The following is a 27,722-nucleotide window of genomic DNA, read 5'->3' as shown; positions in this document are numbered from 1 at the left end:
CTCCAGAAAAATAAAATTGCTCCAAAAAAACCAGCAACTCCTGGGGATATTTGGGCCCAAAATAACAGACTGTTCCTACAAAAGATACAACTGCGGTGAGCACTTCTCAACTTTGTGCTTCACACAGGTATACACCTCAGTGTGGAAAATAATGTCTGGAAAGTCGATAAGGGATGCAAATCTGCAGAATCCAATTCAATTACACACTTCTATTCCAATTTCAGCATATGGTGGATTTAATAATAGAATAAATCTTCCAGTGTAACCAGTGCACCATAGATTTCAACTTGGAACAAGTAAAGTCACTACGCTAAAAATAATTTAAATAGTGTTAAAATTGGTTCATCTGTCATGTCTTTCATTGAAAACTCTTGCATAAATACCTCTATGGGATTTACCATTTTAAACGAATCCACGCCTATCGGTTGCAATTGTATGTAACCCCTTTCCTGTGATGTATGTAATGTTTTTATAAGATATTACAATTGATGTAAAAGTCTGTGATGTTCAAACACTTTAAAAGAACTGCTTTAAGTCTACATACAGTTGCAGGCTCCAGCCATCGGGTAGAATTGCAGAGCAGTAAATGGTCCAGAAATTCCTGGAACGCCAAGAACTGCAACTCACACTGTTTAGTGCCCAGATCTTCAAGTGGGGAACTTACGCCAAAATTTCCTGGAAAAGTCATTCGAATAAGCCACACCAAACAGTGCCGAATCAGGGACCTCAGAAGCATTGCAGCCAATGGCTTACACCATCTACATCCATGAACTAATTAAGTAGATCAATATTGGCATGACCTGATTCAAGGAATTCTATATTTCAAATCCTTTCGTTATACTTGCAGAAAATTGTTATGCGTTATGGACAAGCTCAGCTGCTGTATTCAGTTTTCACAAACTATCTTGGTTACAAATGTATTTCTTTTACCATTTATTTAGAAAATGATGTTAGTGATTTAAACTACCTAAAAAGTCTCAGATTAAGCAAACAGAGTGCAGAATTTGACCTCATTTTGCAAATTTCTTGGGCAAAAAAACAAGGGCAATTATTGTGGCGCTCTGCTGTGTCTCAAAGGCCCACTATATTGGCTCGGACTATATTCAGACATCCCTGGCAGCCGCCTTAAACATTCATTAGACCCCTTGCATATGCTGAGTGGCATTTATGGACCCCTCTTGGTTTTTCCAGATCATTCGGAGGCCTAACCAGCAGTCCTTAAAGGGACTGCTGGAAGCTGCCAACATAAAAGTATGTTTTTTTCTTTTTAACACCTCAATGTGGAACCAGGAGGAGCAATAATGCTCCTTCTGTCTCCACAGCACAACTGTGGGCTGCTGCCAACACACACTCGCCCAAACCTCTATTTGCATTTCCTGCCTCTCAAGACCAATTCCGAGAGCCACTGCTGGCCTCAGAGCCGCCCAAATTGGGCAAGAAACCAGAAAACTCAGGAGACAAGACAGGTGCCCGCAGCAAGAATTATTCATGAGGCCCGAAGCCTAATTTTGACCACGTCAGGCCCAAAAACAACTCAAACAGTATTCGTCCCCCACTCTCACTTTCATCAATGGCATCTACATGTACTTGGACCCCACAACCTCGACACAACATAAGCTAAACTTAGCACACAATGACGAATATGTGTTTTGATGGGTATTAGCTAAGAATTAAATACATTATGATTTTGTTTACTTTGAACTTTATGAGCTCAAATATAATCACCTACGCCATTAATTTTCAGTCTAAGGGCTGCGGCAAATAAACTGGCATTAATCCAAAAAATTTGCGATCGCCATTGGGCAACTGCTTCCCAACTTCCTCCCTTGTCTCCATTTCAGCCCACTCCAGCAAGCCATCATCCTAATTTCAGTCTCCCATGGCTTCATTTCGATCTATTCAGATCTCCTATGTAATCTGAGCCTCCACTGGGCCTCCACTGCTGCCATTTTGGATCTCGTCTTCCTCCCCTTCCTCCCCCCATCCCCTTGAGTCCGATGAATGTTATCTTACAAACCAAGGTTAATAAACCTGAAGGCTGACTCCATATTAAGACAGAAACAGGGCTATTATGACTTACCACACTGAAATCTAGGTTTTTCTCAATCCATTCTTTGCCATCTCGGAACTCATCAAAAAGACCCATGATGTAGAGTGTATCTAATGCATCCACTATGGTAGCACCCATCTGAGAATTTCCTAAAAAAAACAAAAATATTCAGTACTTTACATGGTATCTGACTAAAAGTGAAACATACCTAAATCTGGCCAGTCCAAACTGTGCACCTGAAAATATTGCACAGTATTGTATTTATTTTACTGCATACTTAGAACATTTTTTATCTGGGGACCGTTTTATGAAATCACAAAGTATTGCGACTCCCTTTCTTCATAATACATTCATGACTGACTAAATATTAAAAAGCCATTCCACACACTAATGCGCCTGCCAATCTGTTTCCAGGTAGACTATGCAAGGTGGTTAGAAATTTCTGATCTGGCAAAAATGATCACCAGAGCAGGAATTTCTGCCAGTAACACATTGCAGAGAGCAAAGCAACAGCATCATGAGATAGGAGCAGTACTCGCAATAAGGAGCTATTAAGGAATTGGGATCAGTAGCCGGAGCTCCTCAGGAAGAGGATTTGTAGCAACCCCTCAACAGATACTTATAGGCCTCTGGGAGATCACGAGTCCAGATTGAGAATTGTTGCTGGATATCTGAATACTTTTGATACAATACTCTTCCCTCAATTGAATTGTCATTAGCAGTCTAAAATACAGCAAAAAAGCCTCAATGTCAATGATTCAGATTACAATATCTGCTTTTAGTTACATCAACTGTGCACATTAGAGGCATATTGCGTTGCCTATTACAAAACCAATAGAATGCTGAACTACATAGCAAAAATAGAAAAACATTAGTTAGAAAAAGGTCATGATCAAACTATATAGCACTCTGGTCAAAAAACAGTTCTTGTCATTGAGACACAAGGGAGATGTTCCAAGCTTAGAGGCAATGCACAGGAGAGCCATAAGGCTGAATCCCAGTGCTATGTGAAAAGATCGGAGAAACTTCGGCTTTTCAGTCTTGATAAGAGTGCATTATCGAGTATATAAAATACTAAGTAGGGAAAAAATCAAATCCATAAAATGTACTTTAGGAACATAGGAACAGCAGTAGTCCATTCAGCCCCTCGAGCCTGCTCTGCCATTCAATTTGATCATGGTTGATTTGCGACATAACTCCATATACCCGCCTTTGGCCCATATCCCTTAATACCTCTGGATAACAGAAAGCTATCAATCTCAGATTTAAAATTAACAATTGATCAAGCATCAATTGCTGTTTGCGGAAGACAGTTCCAAACTTCTATCGCCCTTTGTGTGTAGAAGTATTTCCTAATTTCACTCCTGAAAGGACTGGCTCTAATTTTTAGACGATGTACTTAGTCCTAGAATCCCCAACCAGCGGAAATAGTTTATCTCTACCTACACTATTTGTTTCTCTTACTATCTTGAAAATTTCAATCAGATCACCCCATAACCTTCTAAAGTCTAGAGAATAAAACCTAATTTGTGTAATCTCTCCTCGTAACTTAATCCTTGAAGTCAGAGTATCATTCTGATAAGCCTATGCTGCACTCCAAGGCCAATATAACCTGCCTATGGTCTGGTGCCCTGAATTGCTCACAGGACTACAGGTGTGGTCTAACCAGGGTTTTGTATAGCTGCAGCATAACTTCTACCCCCTTGTATTCTAGTCCTCTAGATATAAAAGGCTAGTATCTCATTGGCCTTTTTGATTATATTCTGTACCTGTTCATGATATTTAAATGGTCCATATACCAAGTCTCCACTGTTTTTAGCCTTTCACCATTTATTGTGAGAGTAGGACAAGATGTCAAACTAGTAAAAGACAAATTTACGACTTATAGCAGGGCATTTTTCTTCAAAGAAAAAGTGATAAATACATGGAATGGATTCAATAGTAGAGATGAAAACCCTGGAATCATTTAAGAACCAAATGGATGCTGCAGTGGGGGGAGTTTATGATAGATAACTAGATGGATAACTACAATGGGCTGAATGGCCTTACTCATCCATAATTATCTTCTTAATCTTGTGAAATACACATCCCTGAAAGAATTGATCCAGCATCTGTGAAGGTTTATGTATCTTGTAACAGAGCAATGCTGTATTTATCAGTTAATTCATTACCATGGCAAATGGCAGTATAAACCTCAAACAAAAATATATTTAATATTCACAACTAATTTTATAGGAGAGGCACATTGTGGATGTGAGATTCTTATTCAGGTAGTAACCACTGAAAAAAATACTCGAGGCAAGATTACATTCAGACCATTTTTGTGGCACAAATGCAAGTGATATCTTGCAGTGATTAATATGCTGCTCACTTAAATGACAGTTTACAAAAATAGCCACACAGCCTAGTGTTCTCTCAATCTGCAACAAGCAATATTTTAAAAAGTAATCACTTTTTATTCATCATCTGTTCGGGATCATTTGCTCCAGTCAGTTCCTGCTTGCACATTCTAATTTTTGCTTTCAAAAGTGCAAACAAGCTGTCTAAAATATTAATAGCACATACACCAATTAAGAACGTACAACTAGACAGCTAGAAGAGAGAAGGCCCATTATCTCAAGCAAGTCAGTTTGACGACGAGTGAAGCCACATAACTGGACTTCACCAAGAAAAGGATAATAATTCAATAGCATTGAATAATAAACTCTTTACTTAAGAATATTATTTCTATGTTGGTCACACTTCTGCCAGTTAGAAATGGCAAGCCTCGGGTTTAAAAACACAAACAACCTAGAACGCAAAACAGAAAAATAAAGCTTAAAATTATAACACAACCTAAACCACATTCAGTAATAGAAATCTTTGAACATCAAAACAGCCACAATAAGATGGCTAGGTTATGGATGAAGGATTCAAACTGACATCGAACTGCATAGATTTATACCAGGGCAAAGTTAGCTTCAGTGCATTTAACTCTACTGCAGCCTGAAAATATATTTTATTCAGACCTAAAGATTTGGTAGCTAAAGATATGTTGTGTGGATTAGGGTCAACACAGCTTAAATGAAGTCTGTATTTTCAAAGTTTGATAGGGATCTTATTTAGCTGTAGATAATTTTGCAGAAGAGATCAAAAGTTAATAAAAGTCTAAATTAAAAGACAAATTAATTTCTAATATTTTGTACCATTCGTAATAGATTCAAGTCATATCAGTCCTTAAAATTAACATTCGGCAAAGTGAGTAAATTTAGCAGGTAAATAACGGTGGGAGTGTAATCTGATGGATGAGTGAAGTAAGTGCCAACACACAAGAAAAGAAAGAACTTGCATTCATATAGTGCCTTCCATACCCTCAGAATGCCCCAAAGTGCTTTACAGCCAATAAAGTACTTCTTTTTTTTTTAAGTGTAGTCACTTCAATGACTCTCACTCACAGACTTTCTACATGTAACAAATCTCTTGCAAAGGCTTTTTACAGAACACTTCAATAAACACCCTGTACATAAAGTGCAGCAAAAAATTGCTGATTTTTCTGTTGTCATGCTTAACTACATATCAGTTGTTTCTATCATTTACGGTCTTTATTTTGGCCTCCATATCCAACAGTGTAAGGCCAGTATTACTGTTTTGGTCATGTTTCCTGCTCTTAGTTTGCTCACCACTATTTCTTCATTTAATCAAGAAAGGAGAATAATATGGGACATGGGTTTCTCTATTACTGTCCCCTTTATAGAGTTTTACTTCACAGGAGGGGTCATTCAGCCCAACATGCCTGTACTTCCACATCGATAGACTACATGCAAACAGCCTGCATTTATATAGCACCTTTAACCCAGAAAAATGTTCCAAGGTTCTTTACAAAGTCATAAAAAAAACAGATGCCGAGCTAAATGAATAAAGATTAGGAAGGAGAACCAAAAGCTTAATCAAAGAAATGAGGTTTCAGGATGGTCTTAATAAAGCAAAGGGAGGTGGTGAGGTGGAGGGAATTCAAGAGAATGGCTGCCAATTGTGGAACAAAGAAAGTGAAGAACAACAAGAGGCTGGAGTCAGAGGAATGAGTATGGGAGGGCTTGCAGAGCTGGTGGTTACAGAGATAGGAAGAGGCATGGTAGAGGGATTTAAACACAAGGATGAAAATTTAAAATCTGAGATCATAGAATGATATAGCACAGAGGGCCATTCAGCCCATCATGCTGTGCCAGTTACTTGGTAGATCTATACAATTAGTCCAACTCCCCGGATCTTTTCCCACAGCCCTGCAAATGTATTCAAGTATTAATAGAATTCCCTTTGGAAAGTTATTAAACAAACAGAGGGTTGTAATCTATGGAATTCGCTGCCTCAGAGAGCTGTGGAGGCTGGGACATTGAATAAATTTAAGACAGAGATAGACAGTTTCTTAACAGTTAAGTGAATAAAGGATTATGGGGAGCGGGCAAGGAAGTGGACCTGAGTCTATGGTCGGATCATCCATGATCATATTAAATAGCAGAGCAGGTTCGAGGGGCCATATGGCCTACTCCTGCTCCTATTTCTTATGTTTTTATGTTATGTATAACCATGCAAGTTATGTATGATTGTTTGTTATAATTACTTTTTCATTAAGGAGTACATTCCAAATCAAAACTCGTCATGTAAAAAAAGTTTTTGCTCATGTTGCCTCTGGTTGCTGGATTGCTGCATGTGGAAAGTCTGTGAGCATGAGTCATGAAGGTAATTTCGCCAGTTACCTTAATGGTTACAAACCCTTCTGCCACTGGAAACAGTTTCTCCTTATTTATTCTATGAAAACTGGTTATGATTTCGAACACCTCTATCAAATCTCCCCTTAAACATCATTGCCCTAAGGAGAACAACCTCAGTTTCTCTAATTGTTATGTTTTCAGTACGACATCACAAACACGCAGGCTGTAAGATGGCTGATAACTTCAGGAAGCCAGTCAGGTGACTCCGTTTTTATTGTTGTAAACAGAAATGGCTGCAATGTAGTCCAGTGGGTGGAGCTATATATATACTTCTCCTCCTTAATGAAAAAGTAATTATAACAAACAATCATACATAACTTGCATGGTTATACATAACATAAGAACATAAGAAATAGGAGCAGGAGTAGACCATATGGCCCCCTGAACCTGCTCCGCTATTTAATATCATGGATGATCCGACCATAGATTCAGGTCCACTTCCCTGCCCGCTCCCCATAATCCCTTATTCACTTATCTGTTAAGAAACTGTCTATCTCGGTCTTAAATTTATTCAATGTCCCAGCTTCCACAAGTGTCTCTGAGGCAGCGAATTCCACAGATTACAACCCTATGAGAAGAAAAAATTTCTCCTCATCACAGTTTTAAATGGGCGTCCCCTTATTCTAAGATTATGCCACCTAGTTCTAGTCTCCGCTATCAGTGGAAACATCCTCTCTGCAACCACATTGTCAAGCCCCCCCAATCTTACACGTTTCAATAAGATCACCTCTCAGTCTTCTGAATTCCAAGGAGTAAAGGCCCAACCTACTCAACCGTTGCTCATAAGTCAACCCCCTCATCTCGAAATCAACCGAGTGAACTTTCTCTGAACTGCCTCCAAAGCAAGTATATCCTTTTGTAAATATGGAAACCAAAACTGTATGCAGTATTCCGGGTGTGGCCTCACCAATACCCGGTATAACTGTAGCAAGACTTCCCTGCTTTTATACTTCATCCCCTTTGCAATAAAGGCCAAGATTAGAAACATAGAAAATAAGTGCAGGAGTAGGCCATTCGGCCCTTCTAGCATGCACCGCCATTCAATGAGTTCATGGCTGAACATGCAAATTCAGTACCCCCTTCCTGCTTTCTCACCATACCCCTTGATCCCCCAGTAGCAAGGACTTCATCTAACTCCCTTTTGAATATAGTTAGTGAATTGGCCTCAACTACTTTCTGTGGTAGAGAATTCCACAGGTTCACCACTCTCTGGGTGAAGAAGTTTCTCCTCATCTCGGTCCTAAATGGCTTACCCCTTATTCTTAGACTGTGACCATTGGCCTTCCTGATCACTTGCTGTACCTGCATACGAACCTTTTGTGTTTCATGCACAAGTAATCCCAGGTCCCGCTGTACTGCAGCACTTTGCAATTTTTCTCCATTTCAATAATAACTTGCTCTTTGATTTTTTTCTGCCTAAGTGCATGACCTCACACTTTCCAACATTATACTTCATCTGCCAAATTTTTGCCCACTCACTTCGCCTGTCTATGTCCTTCTGCAGACTTTTTGTGTCCTCCCATCTTTGTATCGTCAGCAAACTTGGCTATGTTACACTCGGTCCTTTCTTTCAAGTCGTTAATATAGATTGTAAATAGTTAGGGTCCCAGCACTGATCCCTGTGGCACCTCACTAGTTACTGATTGCCAACCCGAGAATGAATCATTTATCCCGACACTCTGTTTTCTGTTAGTTAGCCAATCCTCTATTCATGCTAATATAGTACCCCCAACCCTGTGAACTTTTATCTTGTGCAGTAACCTTTTATGTGGCACCTTGTAAATGCCTTCTGAAAGTCCAAATACACCACATACACTGGTTCTCCTTTATCCACCCTGTTCGTTACATCCTCAAAGAATTCCAGCAAATTTGTCAAACATGACTTCCACTTCGTAAATCCATGCTGACTCTGCATGACCGAATTATGCTTTTCCAAATGTCCTGCTACTGCTTCTTTAATAATGGACTCCAACATTTTCCCAACCACAGATGTTAGGATAACTGGTCTATAGCTTCCTGCTTTTTATCTACCTCCTTTTTTAAATAGGGGCATTACATTTGCAATTTTCTGATCTACTAGGACCTTGCTAGTGCTGCTGGGGAGGGTTTAAACTAATATGGCAGGGGGATGGGAATCTATGCAGGGAGATAGAGGGAAGTAAAATGGGGGCAGAAGCAAAAGGTAGAAAGGGGATAAGGAAAAGTGGAGGGCAGAGAAATCAAAGGCAAAAATCAAAAAGGGCCACATTATAACATAATTCTAAAAGGACAAAGAGTGTTAAAAAAACAAGCCTGAAGGCTCTGCGTCTCAATGCAAGGTGCATGCGTAATAAGGTGGATGAATTAACTGCGCAGATAGCAGATACGATGTAACTGGGAGTACGGAGACATGGCTCCAGGGTGACCAAGGCTGGGAACTCAACATCCAGGGGTATTCAATATTCAGGAAAGATAGACAAAGGAAAAGGAGGTGGGATAGAGTTGCGAGTTAAAGAGAAGATTAACACAATAATAAGGAAGGGCATTATAGCTTGGATGATGTGGAATCTGTATGGGTAGAGCTGCGGAACACCAAAGGGCAGAAAACGCTAGTGGGAGTTGTGTACAGACCACCAAACAGCAGTAGTGAGGTTGGGGACAGCATCAAACAAGAAATTAGGGATGCGTGCAATAAAGGTACAGCAGTTATCATGGGCGACTTTAATCTACATATAGATTGGGCTAACCAAACTGGTAGCAATACTGTGGAGGAGGATTTCCTGGAGTGTATTAGGGATGGTTTTCTAGACCAATATGTCGAGGAACTAACTAGAGAGCTGGCCATCCTAGACTGGGTGTTATGTAATGAGAGAGATAAGATGCAGAATCATACAATTAATTCAGAGACTAGAGTCCTGGACTTAAAGAAAGGTAACTTCAATGGTATGAGATGTGAGTTGGCTAGGATAGACTGGTGAATGATACTTAAAGGGTTGATGGTGGATAGGAAATGGCAGATATTTAAAGATCACATGGATGAACTTCAACAATTGTATATCCCTGTCTGGCGTAAAAATAAAAAAGGGAAGGTGGCTCAACCGTGGCTATCAAGGGAAATCAGGGATAGTGTTAAATCCAAGGAAGAGGCATATAAATTGGCCAGAAAAAGCAGCAAACCTGAGGACTGGGAGAAATTTAGAATTCAGCAGAGGACGACAAAGGGTTTAATTAGGAGGGGCAAAATAGAGTATGAGAGTAAGCTTGCAGGGAACATAAAAACTGACTGCAGAAGCTTCTATAGATATGTGAAGAGAAAAAGATTAGTGAAGACAAATGTAGGTCCCTTGCAGTCAGAATCAGGTGAATTTATAATGGGGAACAAAGCTATGGCAGACCAATTGAACAAATACTTTGGTTCTGTCTTCACGAAGGAAGACACAAATAACCTTCCGGAAATACTAGGGGACCGAGGGTCCAGCGAGGAGGAGGAAATGAAGGAAATCCTTATTAGTCAGGAAATTGTGATAGGGAAATTGATGGGATTGAAGGCTGATTAAATCCCCAGAGCCTGATAATCTGCATCTCAGAGTACTTAAGGAAGTGGCCCTAGAAATCGTGGATGCATTGGTGGTCATTTTCCAACATTCTATAGACTCTGGATCAGTTCCTCTGGATTGGAGGGTAGGTAATGTAACCCCATTTTTTTTTTTTTAAATGAGGGGAGAGAGAAAACAGGGAATTATAGACCGGTTAGCTTGACATCAGTAGTGGGGAAAATGTTGGAATCAATTATTAAAAGATGTAATAGCAGTGCATTTGGAAAGCAGTGACAGGATCGGTCCAAGTCAGCATGGATCTCTGAAACGGAAATCATGCTTGACAAATCTTCTAGAATTTTTTGAGGATGTAACTAGTAGAGTGGACAAGGGAGAACCAGTGGATGTGGTGTATTTGGACTTTCAAAAGGTTTTTGACAAGGTCCCACACAAGAGATTATTGTGCAAAATTAAAGCACATGGTATTAGGGGTAATGTATTGATGTGGATAGAGAACTGGTTGGCAAACAGGAAGCAAAGAGTAGGAATAAATGGATCCTTTTCAGAATGGCAGGCAGTGACGAGTGGGGTACTGCAAGGTTCAGTGCTGGGACCCCAACTATTTACAATATACATTAATGATTTCGACAAAGGAATTGAATGTAATATCTCCAAGTTTGCAGATAACACTAAGCTGGGTGGCAGTGTGAGCTGTGGAGGAGGATGCTAAGAGGTTGCAGGGTGACTTGGACAGGTTAGGTAAGTGGGCAAATGCATGGCAGATGCAGTATAGTGTAGATAAATGTGAGGTTATCCACTTTGGTGGCAAAAAAAGGAAGGCAGAATATTATCTGAATGATGACAGATTAGGAAAAGGGGAGGTGCAACAAGACCTGGGTATCATGGTACATCAAGCATTGAAAGTTGGCATGCAGGTACAGCAGGCGGTGAGGGCAGAAAATGGCATGTTGGCCTTCATAGAGAGAGGATTTGAGTATGGGAGCCGGGAGGTCTTACTGCAGCTGTGCAGGGCCTTGGTGAGGCCTCACCTGGAATATTGTGTTCAGTTTTGGTCTCCTAATCTGAGGAAGGACATTCTTGCTGTTGAGGGAGTGCAGCGAAGGTTCACCAGACTGATTCCCGGAATGGCAGGGCTGACATATGAAGAAAGACTGGATCGACTAGGCTTATATTCACTGGAATTTAGAAGAATGAGAGGGGATCTCATGGAAACATATAAAATTCTGACGGGATTGGACAAGCTAGATAGATGCAGGAAGAATGTTCCCGATGTCGGGGAAATCCAGAACCAGGGGTCACAGTTTAAGGATACGGGTAAGCCATTTAGGACCGAGATGAGGAGAAACTTCTTCACTCAGAGAATTGTGAACCTGTGGAATTCTCTACCACAGAAAGTTGTTGAAGCCAGTTTGTTAGATATATTCAAAAGGGAGTTAGATGTGGCCCTTATGGCTAAAGGGATCAAGGAGTATGGAGAGAAAGCAGGAATGGTCATATTGAATGGTGGTGCAGGCTCGAAGGGCCGAATGGCCTACTCCTATTTTCTATGTTTCTATGTTTCTGGTAAATTACAACCAATGCATCTACTATCCCTGCCGCTACTTCTCTTAAGACCCTAGGATGCAAGCCATCAGGTCCAGGGGATTTATCCGCCTTCAGTCCCATTATCATACTGAGTACCACCTCCTTAGTGATTGTGATTATGTTAAGTTCCTCCCCCCCATAGCCCCTTGACTATCCACTGTTGGAATATTGTTAGTGTCCTCTACCGTAAAGATTGATACAAAATATTTGTTCAGAGTTTCTGCCATCTCCATGATCCCCATTATTAATTCCCCGGTCTCGTCCTCTAAGGAGCCAACATTTACTTTAGCAACTCTTTTCCTTTTTATATACCTATAGAAACTTTTGCTATCTGTTTTTCATATTTCGTGCTAGTTTACTTTCAGTCTATCTTCCTTTTCTTAATAATTTTTTTAGTCATTCCTTGCTCGCTTTTAAAAGCTTCCCAATCTTCTGTTCTCCGACTAGTTTTGGCCACTTTGTATGCCCTTGTTTTTAATTGGATACTGTCCTTTATTTCTTTAGTTAGCCACGGATGGCTATCTTTTATTTTACACCCTTTCCTCCTCACTGGAATATATTTTTGAGAGTTGCGAAATGTAGGCCACTGTTCATCAACCTACACTTTAATCTATTTTCCCAGTTCACTTCAGCCAACTCTGCCCTCATACCTTCATAGTCTCCTTTATTTAAGCTTAGTACGCTGGTTTGAGATTCAACTTTCTAACCCTCTGAATTTGAAATTCAATCATGCTGTGATCACTCATTCCAAGGGGATCCTTTACTAGAAGATTGTTTATTAATCCTGTCTCATCACACAGGACTAGATCTAAGATAGCCTGCCCCCGGTTGGTTCCGTTACATACTGCTCAAGGAACCTGTCCCTCAACTCTTCCTCAAGGCTACCCTGACCAATTTGATTTGTCCAATCAATATGGATGTTAAAATCACCTATGATTATTGCTGATCCCTTTTTACAAGCCCCCACTATTTCCTGGTTTATACTCCGACCAACAGAGTTACTACTGTTAGGGGGCTTATTGACTAAGCCCACCAGTGACATTTTCCCCTTATTATTCCTTATCTCCACCCAAACTGTTTCAACATCCTGATCATTTGAGCCAATATCATTTCTCACTATTGCAGTGATTCCATCCTTTATCAATAGAGCTACCCCACCTCCTTTTCCTTTCCATCTGTCCTTCCGGATTGTCAAATACCCCTGAATATTTAATTCCCAATTCTGGTCACCTTGCAACCACATCTCTGTAATGGCTATCAGATCATACCCATTTGTATCTATTTGTGCCGTCAACCATCTATTTTGTTACGAATGCTACATACATTTAGACAAAGTGCCTTTAAATTTGTTTTTTTACCCTTTTTTCCTGCTTGTTTCCTCTCTTTCCTCAAACTCACTTTCTTTATTTTTGTTTTCTAATTCCAGCTTTTCTCCCCTCCCTACTGAATCTCTTTTCAGGTTCCCATCCCCCTGCCAAGCTAATTGAAACCCTCCCCAACAGCACTGGCAAAACCCGCCGCGGGGATATTGGTCCCGGCTCTGTTGAGGTGCAACCCGTCTGGCTTGTACAAGATCCCATCTCCCCCTGAAGCGGTCCCAATGCCTCAGGAAACAAAAGCCCACCCGCCTGCACCATCTCTCCGGCCTCGCATTCATCTGCTCTATCCTCCTATTTCTGTACTCACTAGCTCGTGGCACCGCAAGTAATCCGGAGATTACTACCTTGAGGTCCTGCTTTTAAAAGGTACGGACTTATTTTGCCATGTTTACAAATCAAGCTTAATCACTTGTTTTCTGTTTCGAAGAGGATACCTTCACTCTCGAACAGAACCTTCCAAACATGGTGTCGAACTTAGACTCATTCTCGGCTGATCCTGAGGAAGATTTTCCTCCTTGATTTACATTTGAACTCTCGACAACTTCAGACTGTTTGTCTGCCTGACTTGGACTTAAATTCTGACTTTCTCTTGGATTAGATAAACTTTCACGGGGTTGGGGGTAATATATTAGCATGGATAGAGGATTGGCTAACAAACAGAAAACAGAGCATCGGGGTAAATGGTTCATTCTCCGGTTGGCAATCAGTAATTAGTGGGGTGCCGCAGGGATCAGTGCTGGGACCGCAACTACTTACAATCTATATTAACGACTTGGAAGAAAGGACAGAGTGTAACGTAGCCAAGTTTGCTGACGATACAAAGATGGGAGGAAAAACAGTGTGTGAGGAGGACACAAAAAATCTGCAGAAGGACATAGACAGGCTAAGTGAATTAGAAAAATTTGGTAGATGGGGCATAATGTTGGAAAGTGTGAGGTCATGCACTTTGGCAGAAAAAAAATCAAAGAGCAAGTTATTATTTAAATGGTGAAAGATTGCAAAGTGCTGCAGTACAGCGGGACCTGGGGGTAATTGTGCATGAAACACAAAAGGGGAGTATGCAGGTAAACAGCAAGTGATCAGGAAGGCCAATGGAAGCTTGGCCTTTGTTGCAAAGGGGATGAAATATAAAAGCAGGGAGGACTTGCTACAGTTATACATGGTATTGGTGAGGCCATACCTGGAATACTGCGTGCAGGTTTGGTTTCCATATTTACAAAAGGATATATTTGCTTTGGAGGCAGTTCAGAGAAGGTTCACTGCGTTGATTCCGGAGATGAGGGGGTTGACTTATGAGGAAAGGTTGAGTAGGTTAGGCCTCTACTCATTGGAATTCAGAAGATTGAGAGGTGATCTTATGAAACATATAAGATTATGAGGGGGCTTGACAAGGTGGATGCAGAGAGAATGTTTCACTGATGGGACAGACTAGAACTAGGGGGCATAATTTTAGAATAAGGGGCCGCCCATTTAAAACTGAGAGGAGGAGAAATTTATTTTCTCAGAGGGTTGTGGATCTGTGGAATTCACTGCCTCAGAGAGCTGTGGAAGCTGGGATATCGAATAAATTAAAGACAGAGATACACAGTCTCTTAACCGATAAGGGAATAAGGGGTTATGGGAAGCGGGCAGGATCAGCCCAGATCGTATTAAATGGCAGAGCAGGCTCGAGGGGCCGTATGGCCTACTCCTGCTCCTATTTCTTATGTTATGATTGTTTCCAACACATTTGATGTAGGATATACTACTGGTGCTTTACTTGTATCAAAACTATCTGATGAGTCAGAAATAATGGAATCATTCCAACCTTCAACTCCTTCCACGTCTGCAGGTAAAATATCAATGTGAATAAATCTAACCTGTCCATGATCAAACATCTTGACCAAATATGTGAGAGGACCACCTATCTGCACCATTCTTCCTGGTAGCTACTTTAATCATTTATGGTGATGGTTCTCCACTCTCACTTTCTGATCTAATTGCACATTTCTCTCTTTTATTCTACCTCCATCATGATTCGCTTTCTGTCTTAATTGTTTCTCTTCTATGGACTGTGCCAAGTTTGTTTTTAACAACGAGAATCTGGTTCGTGGCTGTCGTTTGAGAAACAACTCTGCTGGTGTTCTACCAGTAGTTGTACAAGGAGTATTACGATATGTAATTAGAAAATTAGTCAATTTGTGGTCCAACGGCAACTGCCATTTCTTTGGATTTGGATCCAACATCTGTTTGATGAGGGCACATTTTATAATTTGTACTGTGTGCTCTGCTGCACCATTTAAAGCAGGATGGAACGGTGGAACCTTGGTACTTTTCACACCATTTTTGCTCATGAACTGTGCAAATTCTTCTCAACAAAATTGTGGTCCATTATCAAAAATAATTTCTTCTGGGAGGCCAAATGAAGAAAATCTTTGCAAAATGTCTCATGTTTTACTTGTTATTTTCCGCACTGGAAACTCCTCAACCCACTTCGAATGGCCATCAATCAAAATGAACAATTGTTGTCCTTCTAGCTCAGCAAAATTGATATATAACCTTTGCCACACCCTGGCAGGCCATTTCCATGGCTGTAATGGCAGTGATGGTGGTTTCTTGCTTACCGATTGACATGTCGTACACTGACTGACAATGTACTCTATGGGCCCAAATTTCCCCAACGCCTTTTTTCGACACATTTGTGCGCTGGAAACGGCGCTGAAAAACGTACTAACGATTCTGGCCGCTCTGCTGTATGTCCCGGGTCCTGGCGCGGTGCTCCTCGTGGAGTGGAGGGCGGAGCTACAGCCCTGCGCCGAAAACAATGCCGGCAGCTGCACGCATGCACATGTGCAGTAGCTCCTTCCTATGATTGTGATGATGATGCCTGCAGAATGCGTCCTGCCCCTATCCCAGGCCGAATGGCCTGCATTTTGATCGGGGCGAGAGAGAGGGGGAGAGGTTGGTCGTCTTTGGTTGAAGTCTAGTAGTTTGGACCGAGGATAGCTTATCGCGTAGCGATGTCGCTTGCCATGCTGGGCTGGCTTTGCGTTCGTTTGGTTGGGTGGCGGTCTTCCAAAAAGAGTCTCTGCAGTGCCGTGTGTTACGCTGGACCTTGGTGTCCTTCCACACATGGCCCGCCTGACTCTAGCACACTTGCCGACTGCTGAGCATGCACCCAAGTCAGTCCCCGTATGTCTCGCCACCGTCGCTGCTGCCTGCTTTTATCCTCCGACACTCTGTGCTGCCCAGCCACTGCTTCTGGCCTTTCTATCTCTCTCTCGCTCCGATGTCACCTGTCCCTCTCTCTCTCTCTGAATTGGGACTCCAGAACAGTATGAGCCGAGCCCTGGCTCCAGCACACTCGTGCACCCACCCCCCCCGTCTGTACTAGTCCGCCCGGGTTGGTCTTGAGGACAGCGGTATGCATGTTGTGCTGGAGATGCCGGCCGGCGCCGACAAAATACCTTTCTGCCTACGACCTATGACCCCAGGGCTGAAGTCAGGCGTATCGGCCAATCTCCGAAGTCGTTTCGGGGCTAAATGGTGTCGTCTGCGGTCCCTCGCGCGAGGGAGCCAAAGCCCCATGCCTCTGCCAGGTTTCAGTCTGCCGTTTTTAAAAGCCCGACCAAAAACCCGAAAAATGGGCAAAAAAGGAAAAAATTCCCGCCCAAAAATGGTTGAAAGTTAGTGGGGCGGCAGCCACGTTCTTGCTCCCCTATCCCAGGCTGAAAGGACTCCTGCACGGCCAGCCGCTGCCGAGTTTAGTTGAAGGTAGGATTTACTTCAGTTCTTTATTGTTAATTTAATTATTTACTTCAGTTCGTTATTTTTTTATTGAATGCTTATTACTTTTTGTGCTTTATTTGGTGCTTGGTGTTGCTTTAAATGCACCAATTCCTTAACTCTCGGAAAGGTTTTTCTGTGTGGACAGAAGTGGCAACATACGCTGGCCTAAGTTAGTTTGGAGCAAGTATTTGCTGGTCAAACATCTAAAACAGGCGTAAGTAGCTGCAAACGCCCCCTTTTGAAAAAAAAAACGAAAAAAAAACCTAACTCACTCACTTACACTGGTGCAAATTAAATAACCAGAATTGCAACTAAAAACATACTCCAGAAAAATCAAGTTGCTCCAAAAAATTTTGGAAGAAGAATAAATATGGGGGGGGGGGGGAGGGGGAGGGGAATAAGCTCTTAGTAGGTCTATCTAGTGACCCCACTGAGAAACTATCTCACAGCAAAGGATACCCTTGGGCTGGAAGCCGGAGCACAGTTTGCTGTCCCATATCAACTGCAAGAGGACTGAACCATGTCGCTATAGTACAATGAAAGTGTGCAAAAGGACAATTGCTGTGGACAGTGCTTTAGATGTTACATCCCCAGAGGGTGTAGTAATTGCTAAATTTGCTTCATACCTGATGGACTCGACAAGAAGTATTTCAAACAGCGAAGAGCACATTTGCCATTGCCCCACCAAAGGGTCCCAGCAGGCAGGCGAGTGCTGTTTTATTCCAGTGACCTTATCCTACACCCATGAAAGAGTAGATTCGGCTTCCAGGATAAGACAGACAGATTTAGCAGCGCAAACACAGGGAGCTAACACACAGGTAGCAGACTCGCGCAATCTAATTTAGACAGGCCCCTATGTAAAAGCACTTAGAAATGGTCTCCAATATCGCATCCCAAATTATTAAAGGAATTAACTTAGCACTGGAACAAATAGTTTCCATTTAGTATTACAGGCTTGTCTCAATCTCAACAGACTGAATAAATACTATTAGCCTACTTCAAGAGCTAAGTTGTCAAATAGCAGTTTCTAATAGAGTTATGCATAAAAAGGTCTCCATCTGCAACAAGAAGCCCTGCCAGTATGGGATCACCATAAGATAGTCTGCTCAATTCCATTAAGTTAGAAAAAGATTTTTCTCATTTAATACAAAGGATAATTTCTTCAAACCTTTGGGGTGTGATCTCTCAGGGGACTTTTATTTGTAATACAGTTAGAAATCACCAGTGATACAGATGTCTCCTCTGTTCAGATTCTATGGATGAAACGTGGTACAAGGGCTATATCTTTAAAAGAAAGATGTCTATCAACATGACCATCGAGTTGACCATTGGTTAAGTTGCAAGTCTCTAGTTGTTTTCTTGCTAATTGGTTACTTTCGATTTCAGTTGTACTTCATTATTCGCCAATCATATTATACATCTTCCTCCAGATTTAAATTTATCTCCCAATCAAATGCCACAAAAAACATTATGCACAAATCACATTTCACCAGTTTCGCCAATACATTTGCAACAATAGTTCCTCGTGCATCCTACTCTATACTCCTAAAAATAAAACGTATACCACAGCACACTAAAAATGTAACTTTTGGTTAGAACAAAGTACAAACTTTCCCATAAACATACTTAACCCATTTTCTAATAACTACAACAACTCCTTTGCCTCCAAAGTGCATCACCCAAGGTATCCCATCAGGCCTTATGAACAGGTCGAACCCCAGGGGGCACACTGTCCTCCTGATACTTCATGACCAGACCTCCATCACAAGGACCAGCTTTTTCTGATCCATGCATCTGACAATGTGGTCCAGTGTGAATTGAGATCAACACATATGGCAGGAAAGATTTAATGTGAAATCTCAAAGACTTGTAGAGCCATGATCGTCAGAACCAAAGTCTCTCTGGCTGAAGTACCAGTTAAAGGTTATTTTGTAAAGGACTGACACATAAATGTCCAAAGAGATAAACTAAAGTGGAAATACAGATCAAGGCCATAAAACACAGGATCTTTGCAATTTCCCCCATTTTAATAATAGCCATTGGTATATGAACAAATAATGAATACAATAATGTGCATTCACACAGTGCCTATAATAATAACTTTTATTTATATAGCCCCTTTAACATAGTAAAACGTCCCAAGGCACATCACAGGAATATAATCAAGACAAAAATTAACACCGAGGCAAAGGAGGAAATATTAGGACATATGACTAAAAGCTTAGTCAGAGAGGTAGGTTTTAAAGGAGCATCTTAAAGGAGGAAAACAACTTTGGATCTGGACTTGAGGCATTGGAGGTTGAACAATTTCTTGCTTGTCCTGTAGATTGATTCCACTCCAGCAGGGAGCTTGTTAAAAGGCGAGATGAAGCATTGCAGTAAGGAAGATTAAGAACAGCATTGGTGCGATGATACAGCCTTGCTTGACCCCGGTCTGCACTTGTATTGGGTCTGTGGTGGATCCGTTGGTAAAAATCACGGCTTGCATGTCGTCGTGAAGCAGGAATAGGATGGTGACAAATCTTTTTTGAGCACAGCCGAATTTGAGAAGGACACTCCATAATTCCTCACTGTTGACAAGAGTCGAAAGTCTGTGTGAAGTCAAAGAAAGCCATGTACAGAGGTTGGTGTTGCTTCCTACATTTTTCTTGGATTTGTCGTGTGGTGAAGATCATGTTCGTAGTGCTCCTTAGTAGGCGCAATCCGTATTGCAACTTTGGGAGGAGCTCTTCAGCCACTGGGAGGAGACGATTGAGGATGTTTGGGATGATTTTCCCTGCGGCAGATAGCAGGGAAACTCCTCTGTAATTACCGCAGTCGTAGTCCAGATCTAAGGTTATTCCAATCTCGGTCGTTGAATTACAATATGCAGGTGACACTTGCGTTTGTGCACACTCGGAGTCCGAACTCCAAACCATTGTTGACACCTTCACTGAAGCATACGAGAGTCTGGGCCTTACATTAAACATCAGTAAGACAAATGTTCTCTACCAACATACCCCTACCACACAGTACTGCTCCCCGATTATCAAGATCCATGACAAGACCTTGGACAATGTGGACCACTTTCCATACCTTGGGAACCGACTATCAGCAAGGACAGGCATTGATGACGAAGTCCCACACCGCCTTCAGTGTGCCAGTGCAGCCTTCGGCCGCCTGAGGATAAGAGTGTTCGAAGACCAGGATCTCAAACCCGGCACCAAGCTCATGGTCTACAGAGCAGTAGTGATACCCCGCCCTCCTATATGCTTCAGAGACGTGGACTATGTACAGTAGGCACCTCAAAGCACTGGAGAACGATCACCAACGCTGCCTCTGCAAAATCCTGCAAATTCATTGGCAGGATAGGCGCACTGACATCAGCGTTTTCTCTCAGGCCAACATCCCCAGCATTGAGGCACTGACCACGCTCAATCAGCTTCGATAGACGGGCCACATTGTCCACATGGCCAATATTAAACAAGCGCTCTACTCCGAGCTACGTCATGGCAGGCGAGCCCCAGGAGGGCAGAGAAAAAGCTTCAAGGACATCCTCAAAGCCTCCTTCAAAAACATGTAACATCCCCACCGACTCGAGAACCCCTGGCCCAAGACAGCTCAAAGTGGAGGAGAAGCATCTGAGAAAGAGCCGAACACTTCCAGTCTCTTTGCCGGGAGCACGTGGAAGCCAAGTACAAACAGCAGCAGGAGCGTATGACAAATCAAGCACCCCACCCACCTATTCCTTCAACCACTGTCTGCCCCACCTGTGACAGAGACTGTAGATCTCGCATTGATTTCATCCGTCACCTTAGCACTAATTTTAGTGCGAAAGCAAGTCATCCTCGATTCCGGGGGACTGAAGAAAGGAGGAGAAGTTATAGGGCTGGAGGAAGTTACAAACATAGGGAGGGGCGAGGCTCTGGAGGAACTTGAATAAGAGGATGAGAATTTTCAAATTGAGGCATTGGTGGACTGGGAGCCAATATTGGTCAGCAAGCACAGGATATGATTTAGGATACAAACTGCAGAGATTTAGATGATCTCAAGTTTATGGAGGATGCAAGGTGGGAGGCCATCCAGGAGATCATTGGAATAATCCAGTCTGGAGGTAACAAAAGCATGGATGAGGATTTCATCAGCAGATGGGCTCTTGCTGGGGCGGAGACGGGGCGATATTATGGAGGTGAAAGTAGACAGTCTGTGAGATAGAGAAGATATGGGGTACGAAGCTCAGCTCAGGATCAAATAGGACGCCGAGGTGCAAATAGTCTGGTTCAGCCTGCAGGGGGATGAAATCGGTCGATAGACAACAGAGATTGTGGTGGAGACCGAAGACAATGGCTTTGATCATTCCAATATTTAATTGGAATTAATTTCAACTCTTGCAGGACTAGATGTTGGGCAAGCAGTCTGACAACACAGATGCAGTGCAGTGAAGCAGTCGAGGTGGTGGTGAGGTACAGTAGGGTATCATCAGCGCTTGTGGAATCTGATATCATATCTTTAGATGATGTCGCCGAGTGGCAGCATGTAGATGAGAAATATGAAGGGGCCAAGTACAGAACTTTTGGGGGACGCCAGAAGAAACTGTGCGGGAGCAGAAAAAGCCATTGCAGAAGATTTTCTGTCTACAACTGGATAGATAAGAATGGAACCAGGCAAGGGCAGGATAGTGTGATCAACCATGTCAAAGCAATAGAATCAACAAAGAGGGCATACATGTTGTTAATTGACAATCACATTGATCTACATGTCCCTGCTGCTTGTCTGCAGAAGTAATTATGAAGTAATTCCCTTATACCTGTTCCATTTGGACAAAAATAACTTCCAACATTCAAAGCAAAGGTTACTTGAGTGTATTGGCTCATGTAATACCAGCCCTGTTAATTACTTCACAACTTTCACTCCCAGTTAATTAAGGATTTAGTATAGGAAACCAGACACACAGTTCAGTATACAAAAGTGACACGAGTAGCATGTTAATTACAACTGGGACCTGCAATTCCCTCTATAGTAATAAGCAGCATTATAATCGCATTTTTTTTGTGAATTATCATTCTTTTTTGTTGTTTGCCAAATATAACGACAGTATGCAGCAACTAGTAACAGCAGAAATCCTTGCAACATAGGTGAAGAAAAAACATAAATGACAGCACAAAGCACAAACTCTACAAACTATACCTCCTGCTGCATATAAAGATTAGTTTTAATATTAAAGTCAGTTATTTTAAAAGGAGGTGGCAAAGAAAGCAACGGGGTTGATGCAGCAAAGCAGGAAACACAAAGTAACAGTCAGAGTGCCATGGGACAGGTAGAGAAATCTTTGCAAACAAGACTTGAATCACAAAGTGGAATCACACAGAATGAGGAAGATAGGTAATTTGACATTTCATTCATTCAAAGTTCACTTAAAAATTAATTACATCAAATTAGTACACAAAACAGTCGAGTTCATTTTGCACAAAAGGAAATCAAATTTCCTAGATAGTAGATGCTTTCAGTTCCACCTATATATTAATTGACACTAGCCTCTTTTTAGAAGACAGAGTATCACTGCTACCAGGTTGCATCACTGACCGAAAGGCCAAGTTCACCAGTGCCACATTACACAAGTGATGGGACCAAGAGCCAGGCCAGCCATCTCTATTCTGATCAAATAAAGTGTCTTCACTCCTCCTCCACCAAACCTTGAGCATCACATACAAGCCATCTTTGTGGTCTCTCAACAGACTTCCAATTAGTGCCAAGTTATTGCCAATTTTAGTCCTCCCAACTTACACCCACTAGAATCTGAGTTGAGACTGTCCAAACTTATTTCATGTAGAACGCCTACGTGAAGAAGAGAGAAAATACCTTTATCCCATAAGCAAAGGAGATTGGAAGCAAAATCTGTGGAATTGGTGGTAATTCTTGGAATTGCAGGAATGCTGGGGGTAAAAGAAAACTGCAAGTTGAATGCCAGAGAACTTGGAGCTGCTTTTGCATAAGCTGCAACAATCAATGTGGCCATTATTTCTGGGCTTTTTTGGCATTTGTAATTTTTGTTTCTGATTTACCACAATTACAAATTATGGTGATGGCAGCCAGAACATACATCCTGCCCCATATCAGCGTCAAAAATGGCTTAATGATGACACACTAACACTGCAGTTGCTTTGTTGAGATCTATGAGGCTGTGAAGAGTGAGAAAAGTGCTCAATTTTTTCCTTAATTGACCCTCAACAAAGTATCTTCCATCCTGATGATCCAGTTGCTGGCTCTCCTAAATGTTGATCTTTTTAGAACACTTTTCTCCTCCTAATATAATCTTGATGATCTAGGCGAAGAACCTCTTTCCATTGCTTCATTTTGTTCCAACTTTATGGCCAAGGGGACTCATATATTCTGCTTTCTAAACACTAAATATGACTGCTGTCCCGATGGCCCTCAAAATATATGCCTCATAATTTATCCCCATCTTATGGCCATTTTTCAATCGCTTTTACTCCCAGTCCACCTTTCTTTCTTGAAATGTTATTCATTTATGCAGGAAAACATAACTTGTATTTATATAGTGCCGTCCACAAGGTGCTTCAAAGGTAATCTCTCTTACAAATCCAACTAGCACCTTGTGCGGTGTCCTTAAAAATGTCAAGATTTGCAACAGGATGACATTATAGAACACATTATCTGCCTCAATCATCATTTGGTCCCCACCAAAACTAGGTGTATGGCCATCTAATTTCCCCTCAAATTGCTTCTTCTCTACTGTACTTGAGGACTTATCCACTGACTTTTTCTGCTAACTCTGATTTCCTTAGGCTTTGTTTCTTCTCCCACACTATTCCTTCTTTAGAAGAGTATTAACTCATCATTAAGGCAAGAAATTTGTGTGGTAATGGATACCAAAAATAGTTGGGCTATTATTTATATTTTTCAGGATGTGGGTGATGCTGGCAGAGCTGCATTTATTGCTCATCCCTAGTTGCACTTGGTGGAAGCTACCTTTTTTAAATTAGCATTTGCTTAGTGGCTTGTTGAGCCACCTCAGAGGACATTAAAAGTCATAGGAACATACGAAGAAGAATAGGCTATTCACCCCCTCAAGTCTGTTCCGCCATTCAATTAGATCATGGCTGATCAGTTCATTAACGTCATCTACCTGTCTTGGTCCTGTAACCCTTAATACCCTTTGCCTAACAAAAATCTATCAATCTCAGATTTGAAATTTACAATTGACCTTCAATTTGGTGCCCCACCAAAGCTAATCAACCATTTAGTGTCGATTGAAGTCATGTGTCATCATCATCATCATCATAAGGCAGTCCCTCGGAATCAAGGAAGACTTGCTTCCATTCTTAACACGAGTTCTTAGGTGGCTGTACAGTCCAATACGAGAACCACAGTCTGTCACAGGTGGGACAGGTGTAGGCTTGACCACGTAGCGGGTAACAATGAACCAGTTAGATTTTTAAATGATAAAGCAGCAGCTTTCATGATCATTTTGCTATCCCACAAATGATCAAATGTTATGAACTTAATTTAACAACTTGCCATGCTGTGCTGCTAGTATAATACAATAATCACCACACTACGAGCCCAAGTTTCGAGCCGCGCCTAGAACGGCGCAGTCCCGACCTGGACGCCCATTTTTCACGCCACAAAGTGCGCCTAAAAAAACCCTCCGTATTCTCCACCTCCCTGCAGATCTTCTGGCCCTCGGCGTGGCGCAACAGGAGCTGTAGGGGGGCGGAGCCAGGTCCCTGCGCTGAAAACAGTGCCGGGACCTCTGCACATGCGCGCTACAGTGGGCACGCAAGTGCAGTAGCTCCAGGCGCCCGAAATTGTGTGGGAGGGGCCCGAAGCATGCAGCCCCAAGCCCTGGCCGAATGGCCTCACTGGGGCTGCATGAATAAGGCTCCTCCCACGCCCAGCTCCTGCTTCCTCCCAACTCCCGCTCCTGCTGCCCCCCGCCCCCACCGGACCGGACTGCCGCTGCCGTTCCTGCTCTCCTCCCCCCCCCTCTGCCGCCCCCCCCCACCGGACCGGACCCGACTGCCGCTGCCGCTCCCCCCCGACTCCCGCTGCCGCTCCTGCTTCTGCTCCCCTCCCCGACCGGACCCGATTGCCGCTGCCTGCCACTGCCGCTCCCCCCGACTGGACCCGACTGCCGCTCGCGCTCTTGCTTCCACCCCTCCCAGACCCGACCCGACTGCCGCTGCCGCTCCCACCTGACTCGACCCGACTGCCGCTGCCGCTCCCCCCCGACTCGACCAGACCCTACTCCCGCCCCCGCCCCGGATCCGACCTGACCTTCCCCTCCCCGACCTGACCTCCCCCTCTCTCCCTCCCTCCCTCCCTCCCTCCCTCCCTCCCTCCGCCGACCCGAACCGAACCTCCCCGACCCGACCCAACGCCACCTGCCTGTAAATCTGGTGCTGGGGACGGGCCCTGCCCGAAGTCTCGGGCCCGGCCCGTTCAGCCTTCGGTCCCGACGGCAAACTGCTTCCTGAAAGGCCTGCCTGAAGAACTTTCACACAGGTAGGAAGATGGTTTATTTAATCTTTTCTTTGCTTATAAATGTTTATTCAGGTTGGATTTATTTGTATAATATTTGTATAAGTATAACTAAGGATTGATTGTAGAATTTAATGACTTCCCTTCCCCCCCTGCCCCCGCCCCCCCACCTCGTTCCCTATGCCTAATTTGTAACCTGCGCCTGATTTTTTAATGTGCAGACAAGGTTTTTTCAAGCGCACAAAAATCTTCACTTACTCCATTCTAAATTAGTTTGGCGTAAGTTTTCACTCACGAAACTTTGAAATCAGACATAAGTGGCCGGACACACCCCCTTTTGAAAAAAAAATTCTGTTCCAAAGTGAAACTGTTCTAACTGACTAGAACTGGAGCAAACTAAATGACGGGAATTCCGATTTCTACGATACTCCGTTCTACACCAGTTGCTCCTAAAATTCAGGAGCAAATCATGTGGAAACTTGGGGCCTACTTGTGTAAATTGCAGGAGAAATTTAGAAATTCACATGGACAGATGTTGCTACTACTGATGTGAAACAATGTAAAAAATGTCACCTTTTAACAATGATCGCATGCAGCTCCAAAGGTCAGATCCTAGCGGATAAAAATTGGTCTGATCAAAGGCAGCCACACAAAACAAGTTGCAACACTGAAATTTGCTTGGCTTACATTTCATTGGAAAGCCTTCCATAACAAGATTATTTGGAATGGGAACTGAGCACTCGTGCTGGGGCAGCTTCAGTCAGCAGAATTAAGAAAATAGCATTTTGAAAAATCCCGATTTTTTTTTTAAAGTGCCAGTTGAGGAAGAAAATCACATAATGGGGTCAAGTTTCGGCCTGCGTTGCTCCTATTTTTTTGGAGCAACTAGTTTAGAATGGAGTATCTTAGAAATTGCAATTCTCGGCATTTAGTTTGCACTAGCTCTAGTGAGTTAGAACAGTTTCATTTTAGAACAGATTTTTTTTTTCAAAAGGGGGGTGTGTCCAGCCACTTATGCCTGCTTTGCAAGTTTAAGCAGTAAAAACTTACTCCAAACTAACTTAGAATGGAGTAAATGTAGATTTTGTACGCTCAGAAAAACCTTGCCTACACTTAGAAATCAGACGTAGGTTACAAATCAGGTGTAGGTTACAAATCAGGTGTAGGTAATGAGAGCTGGGGGGGAGGGGGGGTTTACAAACATTAAACACTTCACTTTTACAAATAAAGAGCCATCAATGATAAATAAATCAATAAATAAACCAATAAGTCAAAAAAATTAATTAAAAAAAAAATAATAATTTAAAAAAAACACTCAATAAATAAAAAATTATTTTTACTCACCTACTGCAGCACCGGGGGAAAAAGGGGGGGTGAAGAAGAGGAGAGGGGGTGGGGAGAGGGAGAGAAGAGAGAGAGAGGGGGGAGAAAGACAGAGAGAGAGAGAGAGAGGGGGGAGAAAGACAGAGAGAGAGAGAGAGAGAGAGAGAGAGGGGGGAGAAAGAGAGAGAGAGGGGGGGAGGGGAGGAGAGAGGGGGGAGGGGAGGAGAGAGGGGGGGAGGGGAGGAGAGAGGGGGGGAGGGGAGGAGAGAGGAGGGGAGGGGAGGAGAGGGGGGGAGGGGAGGAGAGGGGGGGAGGGGAGGAGAGAGGGGGGGAGGGGAGGAGAGAGGGGGGGGAGGGGAGGAGAGAGGGGGGGGAGGGGAGGAGAGAGGGGGGAGGGGAGGAGAGAGGGGGGGAGGGGAGGAGAGAGGGGGGGAGGGGAGGGAGAGAGGGGGGAGGGGAGGAGAGAGGGGGGAGGGGAGGAGAGAGGGGGGGAGGGGAGGAGGGGGGGAGGGGAGGAGAGAGGGGGGGAGGGGAGGAGAGAGGGGGGGAGGGGAGGAGAGAGGGGGAGAGAGAGGGGGGAGGGGAGGAGAGAGGGGGGGAGGGGAGAGAGAGGGGGAGGGGAGGAGAGAGGGGGGAGGGGAGGAGAGAGGGGGGGAGGGGAGGAGAGAGGGGGGGAGGGGAGGAGAGAGGGGGGAGGGGAGGAGAGAGGGGGGTGGGGAGGTGAAGTCGTGCGCGCGTGGAGCGAGACGGGGAGCGCCGCGGGGGGTGTGTGTGCTGTGAGTGTGTGGGTGGGGAAACCGACGAAAAGAAAAAAAGAGAGAAGCCCAAAAACCGGAGAAAACCCAGCGAGAAG

At 43.2% G+C, this 27,722-nt stretch overlaps 1 protein-coding gene across 3 annotated transcripts in view; it reads right to left on the bottom strand.

The window, feature by feature from the left end:
* The window catches only part of man1a2 (mannosidase, alpha, class 1A, member 2), a 253,330-nt gene that overhangs the window by 122,280 nt on the left and 103,328 nt on the right, over positions 1–27,722 (bottom strand). For all 3 annotated transcript variants that reach the window (XM_070893497.1, XM_070893496.1, XM_070893499.1), the window contains one exon: positions 2,081–2,199. In XM_070893497.1, the coding sequence (XP_070749598.1) occupies positions 2,081–2,199 (119 nt within the window). The remainder of the gene's footprint in view (positions 1–2,080; positions 2,200–27,722) is intronic.

Source organism: Pristiophorus japonicus, chromosome 11 (assembly GCF_044704955.1).
Source record: "Pristiophorus japonicus isolate sPriJap1 chromosome 11, sPriJap1.hap1, whole genome shotgun sequence".
Taxonomy (NCBI): domain Eukaryota; kingdom Metazoa; phylum Chordata; class Chondrichthyes; family Pristiophoridae; genus Pristiophorus; species Pristiophorus japonicus.
This window is presented reverse-complemented; position numbering and strand designations above follow the sequence as displayed.